This window comes from Aotus nancymaae, unplaced genomic scaffold (genome assembly GCF_030222135.1).
Source record: "Aotus nancymaae isolate 86718 unplaced genomic scaffold, 86718_ANA_hifiasm-v0.15.2.pri h1tg000077l, whole genome shotgun sequence".
Lineage (NCBI taxonomy): Eukaryota > Metazoa > Chordata > Mammalia > Primates > Aotidae > Aotus > Aotus nancymaae.
In genome coordinates, this window is record NW_026988492.1 from 16280979 (window position 1) to 16301749 (window position 20771).

General features: G+C 41.6%; 1 protein-coding gene across 6 annotated transcripts in view; it reads right to left on the reverse strand.

The window, feature by feature from the left end:
• CACNB2 (calcium voltage-gated channel auxiliary subunit beta 2) overlaps positions 1–19424 on the reverse strand; it is a 397684-nt gene extending 378260 nt beyond the window's left edge. For 3 of the 6 annotated variants that reach the window (XM_012465458.2, XM_012465452.2, XM_012465450.2), the window contains exons 1-2: positions 19296–19424; positions 8941–9033 (exon numbers count right to left, since the gene is read on the reverse strand). In XM_012465458.2, the coding sequence (XP_012320881.1) occupies positions 8941–9033; positions 19296–19424 (222 nt within the window). Of the gene's footprint in view, positions 1–8940; positions 9034–18907; positions 19058–19295 lie in introns of those variants that run through there. The other 3 variants (XM_012465456.2, XM_012465451.3, XM_012465459.3) reach the window with 2 other exon arrangements.
• Between the last annotated feature and the right edge of the window lie 1347 nt (positions 19425–20771).

Consider the following 20771-nt stretch of genomic DNA (forward strand, 5'->3'; position numbering starts at 1 on the left):
TCCACAAAATTATTTCAATAACTAGAGTACTTAATCAAGCCCAGTTTATGAAGTAGGAGTTCCAAACACCTAAAAATAACATGTGAATGAGGAAGATTTTTTCTAAGATCAAACTCTTGTTTTCTCCCGGAATTATGTTCAAAGAGAGACATGTTAAAATTAATTATATGTTCAAGTGCAAAATCTAAATTTTGTTTTCTTTCTAAAGTATATCTAGCTCCTAAAAAGAAAAAGGTAAAATGTTTCAATAGTATACAGGCTTAACCTACAGGAAAAAACAAGGGACTTCTTTATTTAAAAAGGTCAATATTTTTATACTACTATATTTAAGATGGGTTCTTAGGACACCAAACAGACTCTGCCATTCACAAAATCTAAGTGAATCCATAATAAGATAAAAAGAAATTTACAGGAAATCACAGTGGCAATAAATCTACTGAATTATTATTTATAGTGTGTTTGTGATGAATTCAGCATAACAAGGCAACAGGCCAGTATTTAAGGGCTGAAAGATTTATCCAACCTTAAACATATCAGTCTACGCAGGCCTGGAGTTTGTAATCATTATCGCAGTTTAATCTGTCTTTGCAAAACATAACTAAAAAATAGACTGTGTGCCTCTGTGATTAATCATTTGCCTTCAAAGCCAATCTGAACTAATATAAAAGGTCCAAAAATGTAGCACCAAGAACACAGTAGTGAGAGATGATGGAATTTGTTTAGAATACCATGTTCTGAAAGTGTCATGCAACCTTCTGTTAAATATTTGGTTCATTCCATTTTGTCATCCTGATTTGTATTCTGGAAGCCGTTAGAGGCTACAGGATTATTTCGTTACAACCACAACATATGTTGGTGAGCAAAATCCCTGATCAGTTGCAAAGTTCTTTCCCATTCACCCCAAAGGATAACGGCGCTTGAAAATCCCAAAAAGAGTTGTGGATTCCTAAGGCTCAACTTTCTGCACAAAGGATACCAGTGTGCAACGCAGCAACCTACAGGAAAAAAAAAAATCAGTGTAAACAGTTTGTGAGTCCAGGCGATACTCAGCAGGAGCATAGAGTAGAAAGCTCAGATGACAGTGTACTTTCAATGAAAACGGCCAAGGTGTGGAATCCTCAAAATACAGCAAAGCTGGCAGTCATCCTCTTAGCATTTGGTGTTCAACTTTGGAATGCTGCCAGATACGTAAATGTAGCCAAGGAGAACACATGTCTTCAAGAAAATGAAGACATTTTCAAAAAAGAAAAAGAAGAGAAAACAGGGAGGGAGGAAGGAAGAGAGAGAATGAGAGAATAAGAGAGAGAACAGAGCTGCACTAAAGAAGCAGTTGCAGTTATTAACACTGCCTCCTCTACCTCCCCCCTCCTCAACACTGCTTTAACTCTGACGACCAGTACTTATTTGCAGATGTACATAGTTTTCCCTGACCTTGGCAGCATCAAAGAATTTATACACTTAGCAATTCTTGCACAATCTCTTGAAAGGAACAGCACAAATGTTCTACCCATCCATGCCAAGCCGGACTTGTTACTCTTCTCCACCTATTTTTCTTCCAGTAAGTTAATTTATCTGCTTAGATTTTGGTTCTAAAATAAACTTCTAAGACAACGAACCTTAGGGATTTGTTTTTCTTTCTTTTGATGAATTTAGGAGAAAAGGAGTTATATGAGAAGCTAATTCACTTAATAGGCTATAAATTTATGCAAAGTGCTAAATACAAAAGATTAAGAATTACAGCTTTTCCAGGTTTATTATGATGAGAAATGAAATTTTTTCATTCATATATCTGTTCTCAACGCATAGCCAAAGAGTTTATACTGGAATCGAAGACAACCTCGATAGCTACAGTAATCTTAATAGCGAGTCCAAGATAACTATAGCTTTATGTATTAAATATCTTATAGCACATAAATAATTTAAAAATTATCTTCTTTCATTCTAGTAACAGTGCCTAGAGGTCATGTTTAACACTTTATTCTCCTTAATAAATTAAAATTATGATAATTTACAAAGCAAGAGCCCCTATCAACTGCAACACAGTTTCTAAAAGGGCTTACTGTAAAACCAGGTGCCATAAATATGCCTAACTTTACCCAGATTCACAAAAGCGGTGATTCATGGGCCCACATCAGCCTCAGCCAAACCTCAAAACAGGTGATTCATACTTGATTTCATTTCTGTTTATTTTTCTTTTTAAAAAAGGACTTTCAGAATTCAGAAAAGTTTATGTTCCTATGACTTTTGTGGGAGAAGGGAAAAAAAATAAACGCTCCTCGAATTCCAATTCTACTTTTCACAACCAGCAAGAGTGGTAGAGGATGCCAAACAGTATCACAAACTATGAATCTGAGGAGCTTTTCATGAGAGAAGGGAAGTACGCTCATTTTTAAAAATCATGATGCCTAGTGAAAATTTACAGTGCTGAGGACATTCTCACTTTCCGGTACAGAAGGAAGTTAAAAGCAGAAGATGAACTTTTATCTTTGTATGTATTTGTTCAAAAAAACACTGGTAGGAATTTGTCTGCACGTCTTCCTTAGATAAAAGAATGAAATGGTTATTAATTATCATTTACTCATCTCTTTTAGCTACGAAGGAGTACAGCATAACCAGTAAGGACAAGAATCTGGAGTCAATCACTTGGATTCAAATTTTGACTCCAACCTTACTTGTAATGTGACTGTGGAAGAGCCACTTTACCTCTGTGACTCTGTTTCCCCATCTGTAAAACGAGGAGACAGAACATATAGTAAGCATTTAATAAACGCTATTATTTCCCTCTGCCATAGTCTATTTCTTATTCAGGTTTTAACTAATGTCACAAATAGGCAGTAATACTTATAAATAATAGTAATAAACTCTTAAATAATGCATATTAGGTATGGTTCTAAACAAATTACAAGTGATAACTCATGTAATCCTTACAACTAACTTTTGAGGTAAGCATGATTTTCCAGAGGAAAAGGCTGTCGTACAGAAAGATTCAGTTACTTGTCCAAAGGCCAACTAATAAATAGCAAAGCCAGAATTCAGCCTTATGCAGCCTGACTTCCAAGTTCAGGCACTTACCACTAACCAGCTTCTTGAAGAAAACTGTTTAAGTAAATCTTATAACATGATAATTTACATGAAATGTAAATATACCAATTATAAGTTCAGTATATAAGTGATCATGTGTTGCATCTATGTAACATTTTGTCTGCAACTTAAAAGAATGAAATTTAAAAAGCAATCAGATAAACCATAGTTAACTTTTGTTCCAATTAATGTTTGGGGAAACTGCAATGAAGAACAGATTCTGTCTTTGAAATATTTGATATACTGTATAAGATAAGCTAGTTTATCACTTTACAAGTTTATATGGAATAGAACCAACAGCAACCTCATCTTCCACAGTTCATGGGAAATCCCACTAATACCTGCCATGCACAACCAATAACCCCAATGGACAGACCCCTTCCTGCAATACTGGATCAAGACTCAGCCCTTACCCGAAAGTGTAACATGGAGCCAATGTCCAGGGTAAAATTAACTATCTTCATGAGGCATGTCATTTCCCCAGTTCCTCTTCTGACATATCACTGCCTTCAAATAGGCTGATAATGTCAAGGGCCAGAAGACTAGTTAATTGACTAACTAATGGTGAACTGGTTTATTAACACAACGGAACCTTCATCTATATAACTGCAAAAATTCTTTCACGGTAGCTGCTGTTCTGCTTTACAGCCTAACACAGAAACACACCCAGAAGAAAACTTTCCTGAAGACTAATGATTCTTCTTAAAGGTAAGTTTCATTAGAGCACCACAAACAAGTGACGGTTAAAACGTACACCTAAAAGGTTGGAAAGGTAAAACCAACGGTAAATGCTTTTTACCCTTTTACTTTGTAGCCTTTTTCTGCTGATGTTGCAAGATATTCAAATGTTTCACCATATTCCAATAAATATTTATAACTTGAATCAAATTGCTACAGAATTATGACTAATGAGATACTGACTACAAAGAGTGATAAAATGCTCTCATAAAATCTTCCAGGTATACAATGTGATACAGATGGTATGTAGATGACATATTGACATATATATTATATGACCCCTCTCCCCGCCCCCTGTTCTCTAGATGTTCCCTAGGTCTAGCCACAGTTAAACTGTAGGTTAGAAATCAGGAAAATGGGTATTAGTACCACATCGAGCTACCACTACACTGTCATACAACAGACGGAAATGAAAAAGACTGACACTATTAAGTGTTAGCAAAGATGTAAGACAACTGAAACCATCATCCTCTGCTCGTGGCAGTGCAAATGGTACAACCACCTTGGAAAACTGTCTCACAGAGTTTACTTTAGTTGAACACAGGCATGCCGTATTACCTAGCATTCCACTCTATTCACTGAACAAAAACGCATATATGTGTATCAAAGGGGCACCTAAGAATGTGCACAGGGTCATCACTCTCAGTTTCCTCAACCGGAAACAGCCCAATGTCTACCAACAGTAGAGCACATAAATCAAATGTGGTCTTTCCACACAAATGGAATGCTGCAAAATCACACCAACGAACCAAAATCAACCAAAGAAAATCCACAAATTACTAAAACGTCCAACACAGACACATATAGCAGCCATCAAGTTCAGTGAGAGAATTCAGACACAAAATGATTCCATTAACAAAAAACTTCAAAAATAAGGAAAACAAGTTGATGCTACTGGAAGTAAGGATAGTGATTACCTTCAGTGAGGAAAGAGAGAATGTGACTGAGAATGGTCCAAAAGGGGACAGGCGGGGGCTGACTGCTTATTTCCTTATCTGGGTGGTGGCTCCACAGGGGTTGACCTTGTGACAACTCACCAGACTGGACACATGATTTGTGCACTTTTTGGCATATATGTTACATATATGATCAATAAGAATGTTTATTCTAAAAGGTCAATTTTCAAGCCTAATTATATATTAATCTCTACTGGTCTGCTGGAGCTGCCGTAACAAATTACTGCAGGTGGTTTCAACAGTAAGAATTAATTTTCTCATGGTTTTGGAGGCTAAAAGCCCAAGGTCAAGGTGTCAGCAGGGTTGGTTTTTGGTGAGGCCTCTCGCCTCAGCTTGCGGACAGCCGCCTCCTCACAGTGTCCTCACGTGACCTTTTCTCTGTGTGCACGCATCCCTGTTCTCTGTTTGTCGTCTTAAAAGGGTAACAGCCAGGTGCAGTGGCTCATGCCTGTAATCCCAGAACTTTGGGAGGCCAAGGCAGGCGGATCACTTGAGGTCAGGAGGTTGAGACCAGCCTGGCCAACAGAGCAAAACCCTGTCTCTACTGAAAATACAAAAATTAGCTGGACATGGTGGTGCATACCTGTAAACCCAGCCACTGGGAAGGCTGAGGCAAGTGAATCCTTTGAACCTAGAAGGTGGAGGTTGCAGTGAGCCAAGATCATGCCACTGCAAGCCAGCCTGGGCAACAGAGCGAGACTCTGCCTCAAAAAAAATAAAAAAATAAAAAGTAACAGTCCTACTGAATTACAGCCCACTCTTAAGACTTCATTTAATCTTAATTACCACCCAGAGGCCTTATCTCCAAATATAGTCACACTGGGCGTTTAGGCTTCTACAGATTAATCTGAGGGTTGGAAAAAGGGACAATTTATTCCACAACGAACTCTCTGATATTCTCCAAGTTATTTTTTAAGTTTCTAATTCCTTTTCTTTATGTCAAATTTTCTCATTATCAACCTCTAAATCTTTTAAATCTCAGTACTATAAGACTACCATACTAAAAGTATACATAGTGTTTGAGTATTTTAAAGTTTCTTACACATAATATACTGTTTATAACAATAAAATCCTACAGTTTTTAAAATTATATAGGCATCATTTTTAATTAAAGGGCAATAGTAGACTCTAACTGCAAGATATTTTAAAATAAAGTCCATTTCTATTGACCAAATACCTTTGTAATACCAATTACATGTGTTCCCTAGCTACAGACAAGTAAACAATATGCATTGATGCAAGTCTCTTGTTTAAAAAAATATACTTATGTTAAAAAACAACATGCTAAGGGTATTTTTTTCAAATTATTTAATAATCTAACATGCAGCTGGGCACAGTGGCTCATGTCTGTAATCCCAGCACTTTGGCACACCAAGGTGGGCAGATCACCTAAGGTCAGGAGTTTGAGACCAGCCTGGCCAACATGATAAAACTCCGTCTCTACCAAAAATACAAAATCAGCTGGGCACGGTGACTTGCGCCTGTAATCCTGCCTACTGGGGAGGGTGAGGCAGGAGAATCGCTTGAACCCAGGAGGCAGAGGTTGCAGTGAGCCGAGATCACACCACTGCACTCCAGCCTGGGTGACACAGCGAGACTGTGTCTCAAAATAATAATAATAATAATTGAACATGCCCGTTCTTACTATCTGCAACCATTTCTATTAAGTATCTGGCCATCTTATGGTAGCTTTTAGTTATTTTCAAATGACAGCAAAATGGGAATGCTGTTTTAACAGAATAGAAATTAAATTACCAAAGGAGAAAGACAATTTTTAACTCAAAACTCTTGCCAAAGACACTAGTTTTCCTTTTGTGACAGACACAAGCTGGTATTTGAGGGTTTTCGATGATATGCCTGTGTAATCATTAACCCAAACTCTACGCCATAGCAAACACCTCGTTGTATTGATATTCTAGGAAACAGACTTTTATATTTACCCTTTGGGATAAATTTGGTTTTGCCTTCTGACATGCTCATGTATGTTCTGGCAATCTATATCTAAATGTACATTAAATCGTTTAACAGCTTTTGTTATCACTTATAATGGTGTTATAAGCCTACATACATTACTAAGAACACAAAAGAAAGTTACCATGAAGAAAAACACATTGCAGCTAACTTATACACAGTATGGTAATCCCTCCTTGCTGTGTGAATTGAGTTCTTGAAACTCCACGAAAAAGGAATTCACAGTCAAAATACAATTTGAAATTGGGGTCCAGAGATTGCCTTTACGTGGCATTTCTACAGGGCTTAATAAGTAATAATAGGTTCTATACTATGCATTTCTATTCATTGTGTCTTGCTTACTTGAAACATACGAGTTTTCATTTCCATGCAATTTCAACAAGCGGCTTAGCATTATTTGCTGCTTTGCTGCAGCTACTATGCACATTAAGGAGCTAGTTTTTTTTTCTGTTTCATGTCCTGCAATGTTCAGCCTTGATATGATGACTCAGAGTTGTAGATTCTAACTCGCGTTCTCCAGGTTCAATCTCCTTGTCTCAGAGGCAGAATAAATATGCATGCTTGAAATGGAAAAGGCACTGGGTAACTTTTCTTCAACTGACTCACCCAAGTCACTATGTCCCAAGGCCTTCCCTTCATCAGTAGGACCATGATGCCTGGATTCTGCCCACGACAACATCAGGCCAACGCATACACCTTCCGCTCCTCTGACAGCCTTCCCAGCTCCTGCTGACACCATTAGAACATAGCTCTAGGGCTGGGCCTCACTTGGCTTCATCTTTTTTCTTTCTTTGCCCCTTCTTAACCAACTCTTTCTCTCACTTCCTTCAACCACAACAATTCCCAATTGGCATGAACCAGGACCAATTTTTTTCCAGTTGCCAAGTTACTTGGAGGTACCACTGGCATACTCAAATGTTGCAAGGGGGTACTGGTGGCTGGGGACAGATCATCCTTTGTCTGTTTAAGGACAGCGCAAAGAGGCAGCAACCAGCCAAGGTCAAAATCCCCACCAATGCTGCAGGTAGACAAGCTCAGGTTCAAGTTCAACCACAGCTAACTGTGGGAAGGAAACACGAGGGAGGCACCTGGGGAGTACCATAAATAAGGAGCCAATAAGGGTAGAAAGCCAGCGAAGTGTAAGTGTCCGCAACAAAACCCAAAAGGTCATAAAGGATTTATAGAAGACCCACCTGCCACACAAACAGGGGGCAGGGTGGAATCTATGGCCATGATGATGGACCCAAGCAGCACTGGGGAAAGTGGCACCCAAATGGCACAGGGCAGCTTGTCCAGTTGGCAACCACTGTTCTGGGGAGTGAGCTATCATTGACAAGAGATGGTCCATGAGAGTACTGGTCAGACACTGGGCATCCCTGAGCCCCAAGAGCGGGTTCTCTGCAGCACGCTCCTCCCCTGCTTTCCGCTCCATGGAGAGGAGTTAGAGGAAGATACAAGCTCACTCATTCCTGATGAGACTTCATTCTCAACACATAACCACAACCCTCAGAGGTCCAGCTGCCTCTGTGCTCTTCCTCTGGTAATGGAATTCCTTTCTGTTACCATATATAAGCGTGTTTACATGTTGGGGAGCCTGGCACTGTCTGTTTAGGGGACTGTTCCAGGCTGCTTGGCAGGAATATACTACATGTTAACTGAGACAAAGGCTGTGTCTCCAAAGGCAGAAATGGTTTAAATTATGTCTCAGTGATACCGTATGTTCTATTTAACCTCAGTAGCCTCAACCATTTTAAGACCAAGAACGATTTTTCCTTTTTCAATTCAAGCCCAAAGTGAGAAGAAGAAAACTCAATTAGAGAAAGCCTAGTGTCTCACAGGTCGGGATACAGGCGCACCACGTGCTCTCTGTCCCACTAAACAACAACAACAACGGCAAAGGACTCAAACCCGCAATCATTTCTGCTGGAGTTCTCTCGCTCTGTTTCGAAGAAATCCTCTGTGATGAATTCTACACTTACCTTTCCTCAACTTGTCAGGAAAGACTGTAATTATTACTTCATCTCACTTAAAATTAAAACATTTTAATTACGACATTAAACAGCAGCACTTTCACTTCAATTAAAAGTAAGTACGAACTATAGAAATCTTAAAGAAAAGAGCGAAAAACCACCTTTAAAAATCTAAAGTCATTTTAAGATACTTATCAAAACCACGAACTTAAAAGCTGTCTTACCTGGCGAACGAAACTATTTGAGGTAGTGTCAGATGACGTGCTTCCATCAGATCCCTTAAATCTGTTTTTTCTTCTGGCTCCTTTTCCATATGACTACAAAAAGAAAAAGAAAAAAAAAGACAAATAAGATCATTATGAGACCCTTTAACAGGAATACAGGCCTAGTCATAGAAAATGTCCAACACCAAAAACAAGTAATACATTGCCATAACGTAGGCATCACTCGAAAGGTAATACTGGCGGGATTTCACAAATCTATTTCCAGTCACTGATTACTGATTACGTGGGAAAAGAGTTTTCTTTTTTCTTTCTTTCTTTTTTTTTTTGAGACAGAGTTTCACTCGGTTGTCGTCCAGGCTGAAGTGCAATGGCACGATCTGAGCTCACCGCAACCTCCGCCTCCTGGGTTCAAGTGATTCTCCTGCCTCAGACTCCTGAGTAGCTGGGATTACAGGCATGCACCCCCACGTCTGGCTAATTTTTTATTTTTAGTAGAGATGGGGTTTCTCCATGTTGGTCAGGGTGGTCTTAAACTCTCGACCTCAGGTGATGCACCCACCTTGGCCTCCCAAAGTGCTGGGATTATGGGAATGAGCCACCACACCTGGCCGAGGAGGAGAGTTTTCTAGTCAAAGAATTTAGTAACTAGTGAATTAAAACAATGTCTGTTATCTGTTACAAATATGTTAGCAGGCAAGAGGCAAAAGCCTATAATGACAAAGCATTTAAAAAATAAGCATTTAAAACAGGAAGTTAAAGGTAAGATGATTTGTTTGAATAATAGGATTGGAACAAGCACAAACATCTAAAAATGAACTGCTTTTCCTCTTACATTCAGCACTCTAAAAATAAACTATGCATCATTTAACTCTAAGCACAAATACAGTTAAGTGCAAACATTAAAATATAAATGAACAATAGCTTAACAGTGAGTTTAGAGTTAAACGCAGCACACAGGTTGGAATTCTGGCTATAGCAAATCTTGAGCAAATTTCTTAACTTTTTCAAGCATCAGTCTTTTCATCTTTGAAATGGGGTTAAGTATTAGATGAAATAACACTTCATAGGATTAAGCATGAAATGGAATAATGTATTTATAGCATTTAGCATAAGACCTAATAAATGATAAGGACTCAAAGTAATATATAAAAAGAGATATCCAAATAGCGCTTGGACTATATAGGGACAAACTGGGCTAAAGTTTACAACATGCTGAGAATGATAAGGCTCATAGAGACTTCATTAGATTATCAGAATTTACAACATTTATTTTTAAAATCATCCCATTCAGGTTCTGAAAATGCTATTTGGTTATACTTTCTCTATTCATATGGTTTTCATTAAAATATCTTATAAGCCATAATATATGTAGCACTTAGGCAAACTGAAATCTATTACAAACATTTGTGTTATGAGTAATTTAGATGAGTTTGCAATCAGAGAGAGGGTGGTATAACCTTAAAGCAAAAAATTTTCTTATATATGTTTGTTGTCTTCAGAGTATCTAAGGGATTTATGTAATACAAATGTGTTTCCATGACATTTAATTAACTCTCAACTTCATAAAAGGCAAGAAAGCTAGGCTGGGCTTTTGTAATGTAACATACAAGGTTCTCCTCACTTAACAGCTTATTCTTCTTACTCATGTAAACATTGTTCAGTAAACTGTTGAAAAATAACATTCTTTTAACCATGTTTTTTCTTTTCCAATTATTATGTAAAGGTTTGGACAGATGCATTTTTCTAAGTCCTGAGAAGGCTAAAATAAAGTATGAAAATCTCTTTAAAATTTTCTTTTAAATTTATACTAATCCACACGCAAAAATACCTATTACCTTGCAAGTATTTTTAAGGCCTAATGTTTCTTTGGAGGTGTAGGGGCAATCTGTGTTAAATTCACCATTTATCCTCAGGAGGAACATGTGTTATCTGGGAGAACAAAGACAAAATATAATCTTAACCTATTTCTTTTTTGAGACCGTGTCTTGTGCTGTCTCCCAGGCTGGAATGCAGTGACATGATCATGGCTTACTGCAGCCTTGACTCCCCTGACATGCCCTGGGCTCAAGCAATCCTCCCATCTCGGCCTCCCAAGTAACTGGAACTACAGGCACACACACTGCCATGCTTGGCTAATTTTTTATTTTTTGTAGAGACAGGGTCTCACTATGTTGCCCAGGGTGGTCTTGAACCCATGGCTTCAGGCAAACCTCCCACCTCAGCCTGCCAAAGTGGTGGGATTACAGGAGCGATCTACCATGCCCAGCCAGTACCACTTCTAACTGAACAGAAAAGAATATCTTTGCAATTACATTGTCCTTTTATTTTAGCATTTTAGTGATAAATATGTTTCAATATTCAGCATCTTGGATGTGTAAGCTTTTTTGTGGTTGCTCACAATTGTACAATAGGCACTGTGACAGTCACACAGTGTTGATGACATTGAGTCCCAGAGGAGGTGGTTGTTCTCTGCAAGAAATTGGACACATTTAAAAATTCACATTAATTTTTTCAGGCCCCTGGGAATTCTGTTCATAAATGCTTTTTCAGGCACACTTAGCTACCTGTGCAAAGTATATGTAATGAAATTACTACAGTTTTCAACTGTACCAAGATAGTTTACACACTAAACAACTATGGCACACTGAATTGCACGCATGCTGGTGACAGTTTTGAGAAAAAAAATTGTCCTTCAATTACTTAAATTTGTAACGGGTGATTTGTTTATTCATTTATTCATGCCTTAAGAGTGTTAGAGCAAATCCTTATCATGTATCATCTTTGTTAAAAGCTAAAATAAATATATATGCTTAATTATATCTCTAGTCTGCAATTTTGCTAATTTCCACAGTAATTTCTCAACTAAAATTTCTTTTTTTTTTCAAACTGTAGAGTGACTACTTACTGACCAGTTTTTTTGTTTTTTTTTTTAAATAATAATCAGGATTAAAAAAAAACATTTAAAGCATCTTTGGAAAGCTTAATCCATTTTTATATACCTTTAAAAATGTTAGTGAAAATTCATCCTGCCATTACAAAATTGTTTCTTTTAGTCTAATGTGTAATTAAAATTAAGTCCAACTTGCTTGAAAGATTTGTTTTTCAGTTACTTGAAATCCTAGAAAATAAGAATACTCCTTCTGAAGGAATTCAGGCGGGAAAAAAGTGAAGGCCAAACCTCTACCAAATGAAAAAGACAGGTAGGATTAAGTGTTCTAATATTTAGTTGACTAAATTTGAAAATATATGTGTGTACATGTGTGTGTGTGTGTGTGTGTGTGTGTAGTTGTTTTAGTTAATTTGCTACTTCAAATGCAGCTACTTTAGTGAAAAATACTTTTTCTAAGTATGTTTACCAACATTAAATATATGAACACCCAATATCTGAAACAGTTAATCCTGAGTGCAGCTCGGGTTGTACAAGGAAAAGGTGAGGCAGGAAAGGAGATCTGGCCATAGCACGTGGTGTTACCTCCAGATTCTCCCTCACACATGTGGGTCTCTACGTCCTTGAAAGAGCCCCAAAAGTCACTAATTTCCACTCATTGCTATTAGCTATATGAAGCTTCATAAAAACAAATTACGTCACCACAGTAAAAAGAAAAAAAAAAGACCCTTATGTCCCTTATATTTATTTTCCTTTAGTTGTTCCAAAACATCAAGCTAAGATTGCAGACACTAGAGAAAAAAATTCTTAAGAAATTGCCAAAAATATAGTAATGACTTATTAAAAAGACATTCCAAATTCATCATGATGTTAATATCAGCTTAGAGTGAATAAGTATCTATCTTCCTTGGCACGAAATAACTTAAAAATAGACTCTAGTCTTAAAAATCAGCAAATAAGTGGTCACCTTGTCACCGGTAATTAAGATCTAATTTCTGTATAATTGAAGGAGACAGGAGTAATTACTTATAGGAGTTGTCAGTTAACTGGAGATTTCAGCCACGCACACAAACTGGGGACAAACTGAAGAACGATGTGGCTTCTGTGCTTTGATGATTATTGTGACAGTTCTCCTACCTACAGATTTACTTCCCATAAGCATAATACTGATGCTTAAAATTAGGCTGAGCACTGTGGCTCGCATCTGTAATCTCAGCACTTTAGGAGGCTGAGGCAAACAGATCATTTGAGATCAGGAGTTCAAGACTGGCCTGACCAACATGGTGAAACCCGGTCTCTATTAAAAATACAAAAAAATTAGCCAGGCGTGGTGGCGGATGCCTGTAATCCCAGCTACTCAGGAGGCTGAGGCAGGAGAGTTGCCTGAACCCAGGAGGTGGAGGTTGCAGTGGGCTGATATTGGGCCACTGCACTCCAGCCTGGGTGACAGAGCCAGACTCTGTCTCAGAAAAAAAATACATGAGCTGGTCATTGGTGGTGTGCACCTGTAGTCCCAGCAACTCAGGAGGCTGAGGCAGGACAATTGTCTGAACATGGAAGGTGGAGGTTGCAGTGAGCCAAGATCACACCACCGCACTCCAACCTGGGCTACTGAGTAAGACACTGTCTCAAATACAAAACAAAACAACAACAACAACAAAATTTGTCTTCATTTCTCTCAGTTCGTATTCATTGATGTTTATCCCTTTAAATTTCCAGAGTTTCCTCATCTTATGACCCAAAACAAACAAAGCCAAAACGATCCAGAGAGAAATCATATATCAAATCTCCTCATTTACCAGTAGCTTAGTGTGAATAAGCTAAGGCTAGGATTCTTCACTAGGCAAGAAGTAGCTAAATGACCTTCCTAGAAAAAGAAGAATAATAAGTTGCCTTTTATATGGCTCAGTTCATACAAAAGCAGAAAGGAACAAGGAGGCTGCATAAATAGAGTTCGTGGGGTTGGGGGTGGGTGTCTAGCAGGTAGAGGTGGGAGGATGGAGGAAAGAGGAGGCCAGGAAGCAGAGATCTATAGGCCCAGAAAGGAGGAGCAAAGGCAGGGAGGGCAGAAGCCCAGGAACAGCACATGCCTCCTTCACAATCTACCTCCTGCCAGGCTTGGAAAGATCAGTAAGACACGCCCGCTCCTTTAAGTGATGTCATTAAGTAGTTTTCTCTCTGTGTAGCTGCGAAAGTAACAATGTATGGTTACAATTAGTTTGTAACATGGTTTTTGACCTATACAATCTGTAGGATAGAGACACGCCATAAAATTGAAGAGTATCACCATCCCCTATGAGGTAAACATATTTTGCTTAGTTTCTCTTGAAAGGGCCAAGGCTATATAATTCAAAGGAATTAAAAACAGCCCCAGATAAACTGAGTCTGCACATAACAAGAGAGACAAAAAGGAAACAAACATAAGAATGTAAGAGCAACAAAACCTCAAACCACTCAGATATATTTCAAATTCTGAAACATACTCAGAAGTTCTGATTGGCATGTCTGTAAATTTCTCCCATGTCACATCAGAAAAAAAAAAAAAAACATTCAAGAAGTGACGGTGAGGAGTGAAGATTTCAGCAAAACATAAAGTTCAGGGTCTATGATCACCAGCTTTGCAGTCTGCAGAAAACTCATTTGTACAAGGGACCTAAGAATATTTCAGTAAAACACCGTTGATTTGGTTCAAGAGCCACGAGAAAACAGCTGCTACTCTTGTTCGATAAAGCTCCTTGCTCCAGCCATTCAGGATGTTGCCATCATCAGGCTGTATAACCACAACAAGCTTGAAAAGCATCTGGCAGACTCAGCTGTGGTGGGACCAGCTGGGACCTGTTGCTAGGAGCAAAACAAACAGGCCCACTGGTGACTGTCTGTTCAGTTTCAGGTGTGACTGGAGGTGCCATTTACAATCTCTCTGAGGCCTAGAGTGCTGAGAGACTGTTCTTGTTACTCCATTTCCTCTTGTTACCTATCAATCCCTGTCACCTGCTTCCCATTCACCCACTCTTCAAGCAAGAGCTATTCAATTCCCCGGAGAAATTACCAGTTTCATACTTTAGAGTAATGTTGCCCAATCGAAATATCATATGAGCCATATATACCGTTGAAATTTTCCAGTAGCCACATTAAAAAGGTAAATAGCAACAGGTGAAATTAATTGTAACCATGAACTTATTTAACCTAGCAAATCCAAAACATGGTCATTGCAACATGTTACCAATTTAACATTTACTAATGAAGATGTGTTACATTCTTTACTTCATCTTAAGCCTTTGATATCTGGTGTGTATTTCACATTTACAGCACGTATCAGTTCAGACTAGTCACATTTCAAGTGCTTAAAAGCCACAGGTGGCCAGTGGCTACCACAGTGAACAACGCAGATTTGGAGCTTGGAGAGAGGGTCGTCTGTGAGCACCTCATCTCTGGAGGTAGACTGTGTCCAAATTCACACTGAAATTGTTCAACAGGTTACCTAACAAACAATGCAATTTTCTTAAATCAGGGCTTTCAAGAATTTGCAGTTAGATTGCCACTCATTTCTCATATAAGAAATGTATCCATTTTGGACCCGGTATGGTCGTTCATGCCTTTAATCCCAGCACCGTGGGAGGCTGAGGCGGGTGGATCACCTGAGGTCAGGATTTGAGACCAGCCTGGCCAATATGGTGAAACCCTGTCTCTACTAAAAATACAAAAAAAACCCACAAAAACTAGTTGGGCATGGTGCAAGATCCTGCAGGCCCAGTTATTCAGGAGGCTGAGGCAGAAGAATTGCTTGAAACCAGGAGGTGGAGGTTGCGTTGAGCCAAGATTGTGCCACTGCACTCCAGCTTGGGTGACAGAAAGAGACTCAGTCTCAAAAAACAAAACAAAACGAAAAACCAGGAGTTCGAGCAATGTATCATTTTGTATATGGCAATGTACTGGGGCAAAGGGGCTGGAATGTATCAGGGTGCTCCGTCACTCTAGGCACAATGATTTATACAGAAAAGGAAAAAGACAGAGTTCGCAAATCTACATCTTCTGCTCTCCTCATACAAATCTAATAATATAATCCAGAGGTGAAATAGAAAGATTCTTAAAACCAATGATTGCTGTAGAGGTTCCATTTGTAAATAGCAGCTCCATTTCTAGGTAGAATTGCCTAGTAATTCGGAGTAGAATTAACTCGGTGCCACACAAAAGGAGGATGCTCTAGAGCCAGCCTTCTTTCTCAGGCAGTTTTTACACTCATCTGTTTCTGCCTAAAAAGAGAGATGGAAGAGATGGCTTTGCCAAGTTTCACATAACCCTATGATACCACGATTTATTAGATATAAAATAAACAAGGCAACGTTTCCCTCAAATAATGGCTGTGAGATGAACGAAATTCAAGTCAAATTGCTTTCATTTTTGCAAGGCAGAGAAAGCAAGGAGATGAATGTTGATGCAGTTGAATAGCTGTATCTCTTAAACTTGCTTTCAAAATCCATTCTGCCCTTTTTTTCTCTCTCTTGTATTTATGCCATCACTTGCTAGTTCCTGTGAATTGATCTTTGAAATGTCTGATACACACACCTGTCATATTCATTATCTTTTCATCTCTTTTTCGCTTAGGCCTTATTACCTCTGGCCCAAACTGTTACATCTGTCTGCCTCCTGGCAGCTTCACCTCTGGACTCCTGAGACTTTAAACTATCTTATAGAACATTCCCAAGTGAATATTCCCAAATGAGCTGTTACGTTGGTCCTCTTTTGAACCCCTTCCACAGTTCCCGGTCGCTCAATACACTAAAGGCTCCAAGTCCCCAAGATGTGGCCTCAAATTGCTTTGTCAGTTTTATGCCTAACTATGCCCAATCTTGACGTTTCTATGCTCTTTTCAAACTAGAAATGATAAATATATACTGTAAGACTTCTTACTTCTGGGACTTTGTTTCATGTACGACTGTTTACCAACTCTCTCGAAAACCTTTCAATGTTATCTGACCCATCCTTCAAATCTCTTTGCAAATGCCACCTCATCAATAAAGTCCTTATAGATTCCTCCAAATAGGGTATTTATTATCTTTATTCCTTTGAAGCCAGTCAGAACTTCTCTTTTCTATTTTTTTCTTTTCTTCTTTTTCTTGTTTTGAGATGCAGTATCACTCTGGTGCCCAGGCTGGAGTTGGGCGGCACCATCTCAGCTCACTGCAACCTCTGCCTCCCAGGTTCAAACGATTCTCCTGCCTCAGCCTCCTGAGGCGCTGGGATTACAGGTGTGCACCACCATGCCTGGCTAATTTCTGTATTTTTAGTAGAGACGGGTTTTCACCATGTTGGTCAGGCTGGTCTCGATCTCCTAACCTCATGATCTGCCCACCTCAGCCTCTCAAAGTGCTGGGATTACAGTCAGAACTTCTCTTACAGTCCCTAAACATTTATGCTAATTGATGCTACTGGCATGTAAGTTCTCTGAAGGCAGACATTGTGTCTCTTCCCAACAGAATCATTTCCACATTGCTGCTGTACAATAATAATTTGTTGACTTACATTAAATCATTACACATAAATCACAAAGTAAATTAGAATCTCTTAGCTGAATGCAGTTATGTGAGCCCTGACTTTGATCTCCAGGAATTTAGGAACTCTATTTTTATCATAAGAATAAAAACTTTTCTAAAATATCCCTCAAGGAAGATCAAAGGCAAATGAGGGTCTAAATATCCTTTCCTTTGATGGAGGACTCAAATACTGACAGCATTCAAGACCTTCATCCTAGAATAATGGAGGTCTCTGGGTACATTTTTTTTTTCCCATTCTATCTAACATGGCAAGCATCTAGATAAAAATCAGGAGTCCAGAACAAATGCAAACTTTGTTGGTTAAAATTCAGATCCTCTGGCAGAGGCCAGATGGGAATGTAGCTGGTTCGTTACATGTCCCCCTCTTGGCTTGTGAAGCCAACAGCCCAGGGCAGACTAAAATCTAGCTGTTTCACCACGATGAAATTAATGGATTTCTGATTACACAAGTCCTTGGTTTCCATTCTTCTCCATCTCAAATCAAAGTGGATTATGTATTTTAAGTTAGCACAATTATTTCCTAATGGTAAAAGAAAGTTCAGTAAAGCTAGACATTTAACGCCACTTGGAACTGCCACGATTACAGTATCAAAATAGCTACAGCAGTCAATTTCCACCTATCAAAACAACAGCAAGAAAACATTTGTCCCCTTATCAGGTTGTCACACTCCTGTCCCCATTACTACAGTATATGATACTCTAACATGCCCTCTCCAGTGTGTATGTGTATCTATGTATTAATATGTAAGTGTACACACACACACACACACACACACACACATATCTTACCACAAGTTAAAATCGGGCAAATGTAGCCTTGAAATCAACAAGCCAATACCGCTAAGCAAAGAGACCTTTCTCCAAAATGCTGCCTGAAATGTAACCATGACCTCTTCACATCACTGGCCAGCCAGCCAACAGCCAGCCCGCAGCTAGGAGTCTGAAGCCATTTCCCTGATAGGAGAAAAGTTGAGCGACTCCTCACCGCCGAGACATGGAGGTGTCTGTAATCCAAACTGTACCTGCCGAAGCCTTACGTAAAAGCCACCTTGTCACTGCCCAGCGCCTACAAATGACATCTCCAATTTCACAACAACCTGCAGCAGCGAAGCTGACTTTTTCCAGAAACCGCGAATACTCATCGGAGAGAAAGAGGATCCTGGAGCTCCCTGAAATGGCTAACATTTCAGGGGAAACGGAAAAATAAAAACTTTCCCGTCCCCAGCTTGCTCGCTTATTAAGGGAAAGGCACGAGGTGGGCCAGGCAAACCTTGGCAAGTGCCCGAGGGGACTGGAGAAGCTGTCACGGTAGCGGCGTAAAGCCCCAGGTGCTCAGCGTGGTCCGGCAGCTCGGGCGGGGGGGAGGCGGGATCCGGCAGGGCGCCCCCACATTCGCTCCCCTCTCGCCCACCTCCAGCCCGTCACCCCCACACCCACGCCCACCCCGGCTGGGAGCGTGGCCAGGAGAGTCAGCATCGTAGAAAGCGCTGCGGGAAGCGGATCCCTCCCGCCCACCCGGACTCACGATCTTCAGCAGGTCCAGTCCACTCGCCTGGTTCATGTCTCTCCATGTGCCTCTCCCGGGAAGGGGCGAGGAGGGCCGGCGGGGGCAGCCCGGGAGAAGTCTGGGAGGACCGGCAGGTCTCCCCCGCCCTTCCCCACTGGCTTTTCCGAAGCAGAGAAAAATGGAAGCCGAGGCAGAGCCAGGAAAAGGCGCAAAGGGGCAGGGTCCCCGGCGTCAGGAGAGGAGCAGAGGGTGGGCAAGCGGCGAGGGGAGGAGGTGGCGGACGAGACCCAGGCAGCGGGGAGGTGCGAGGCTAGAGATCCCCGGAGCAGAGTCGCCGGGAGAGCCCGAGGTCGGCGCCCTGCCCGGCGGCTCACAAAGGAAGTAGAAGGCGCCGCGCTCTCGCTACCTGTGCGGCGGCTCCGAGCGCCCCCGCGGGAGCCGCGTTCTCCAGCAGTTCCATCTGGATCTCCTGCGCCACCGCCGCCGCCGCCGCTGCCGCTGTGGGAGGCGACTTGGACATGTCGCTTTGGACCATTGGCGAAAAGTCGGCTCGGAGCGAAGCAGCCAGTCCCTGGCGGCGGGTCCCCTCCTCCTCGCCCCCGCCTCCCCGCGCTCCGTTCGGCTCTGGGGGGCCGCCCAGGGCTCAGGCCCGACGCTCACGCTCTCGGCGCAGCGCCCCGCAGCGCCCCGGGACTCCGTGCCGCGCTGCCAGGCGCTCAGTGCGCGGGACGGAGACGGGGCATCGGGCGAAGCAAGCCGCGCGGGAGCCGGGACGCGGGGGCGCGGGCGCGCGGCTGCGGTGCCGGGGAGGGGGGCGCCCTCCGCGGGGCAGCCGGGACCGGGCGGAGCGGGCGCAGAGCGGCGGGGATTGAGCCGCGGGCGCCGGGGAAGGTCCTCGCCAGGAGGGGAGGGAGCTCTGGGAGCGCGAACCAGGGGGAGGCGCGTCGGAAAGCGAGAGTGACAAGCAGCAGACAAACCGAAAAGTTCCTCACGGGAGGCGCGCGCCGCGTGGGCTCCGGCTCAGCCGCTGCGCGTCGCCGTGACACAGGCGCTGAAAAGTTTGCGAAGCCACAAGAAGCCAGGCCCGGCGCCTGGGGGAGCGGGGGTGGGGGTGGGGGGCTCGCGCCTTTTCCCAGGGCCGCACACTACCTCTCAGGAACCCTAAGAGCAGATCTCTTAACTTCGGAGGGGAGGGATGGCGAAGGCTGTGTTCCTACACTGAAAGTTTTAAATCTGTAAAAGCTGCTGGCAGCCCCAGAGAGCAAATGTCTGCAAAGAACATCTCCTGGGCAGCTGAAAAGCATTGCTGATGTTAGTAATAAGGATCCAGAAAAAGAAACGGAGTTAATTCAGTAAAGATCATCAGGTGATTCCACCTGAATCTGCAGCTGGCCTCTCTAAGGAGGTCGGAATCCACCCAACCTGAGGCCGAATGTTGTCCTTTTGACTCCTGTTTTCATCTTTGCCAAATTAAGTTAGCACTTCTTTCCGAACAGAATTGAAGTTTGTTATTGTTGCTGTTTTAGACAAAAAGTCTCGCTCTGCCGCCCAGGCTGGAGTGCAATGGCGCCATCTCCGCTCACTGCAACCTCTGCCTCCAGGGTTCAAGCCATTCTCGTGCCTCTCAGCCTCCCGAATAGCTGGGATTACAAGCTCCCTTCACCACGCCTGGCTAATTTTTGTATTTTTAATAGAGACGGGGTTTCACCATGCTTCCTGGGCTGGTTTTGAACTCCTGACCTCAAGTAATCCACTGGCCTCAGCCTCCAAAATTTCTGGGATTACAGGCACGCGTCACCGCACCCGGGCAGGATTGAAGTTTTTTATAGGGATGAGAGGTCTTAGCGTCACAAGCACTTCCTTAAGATCCGGAACTCTTGAT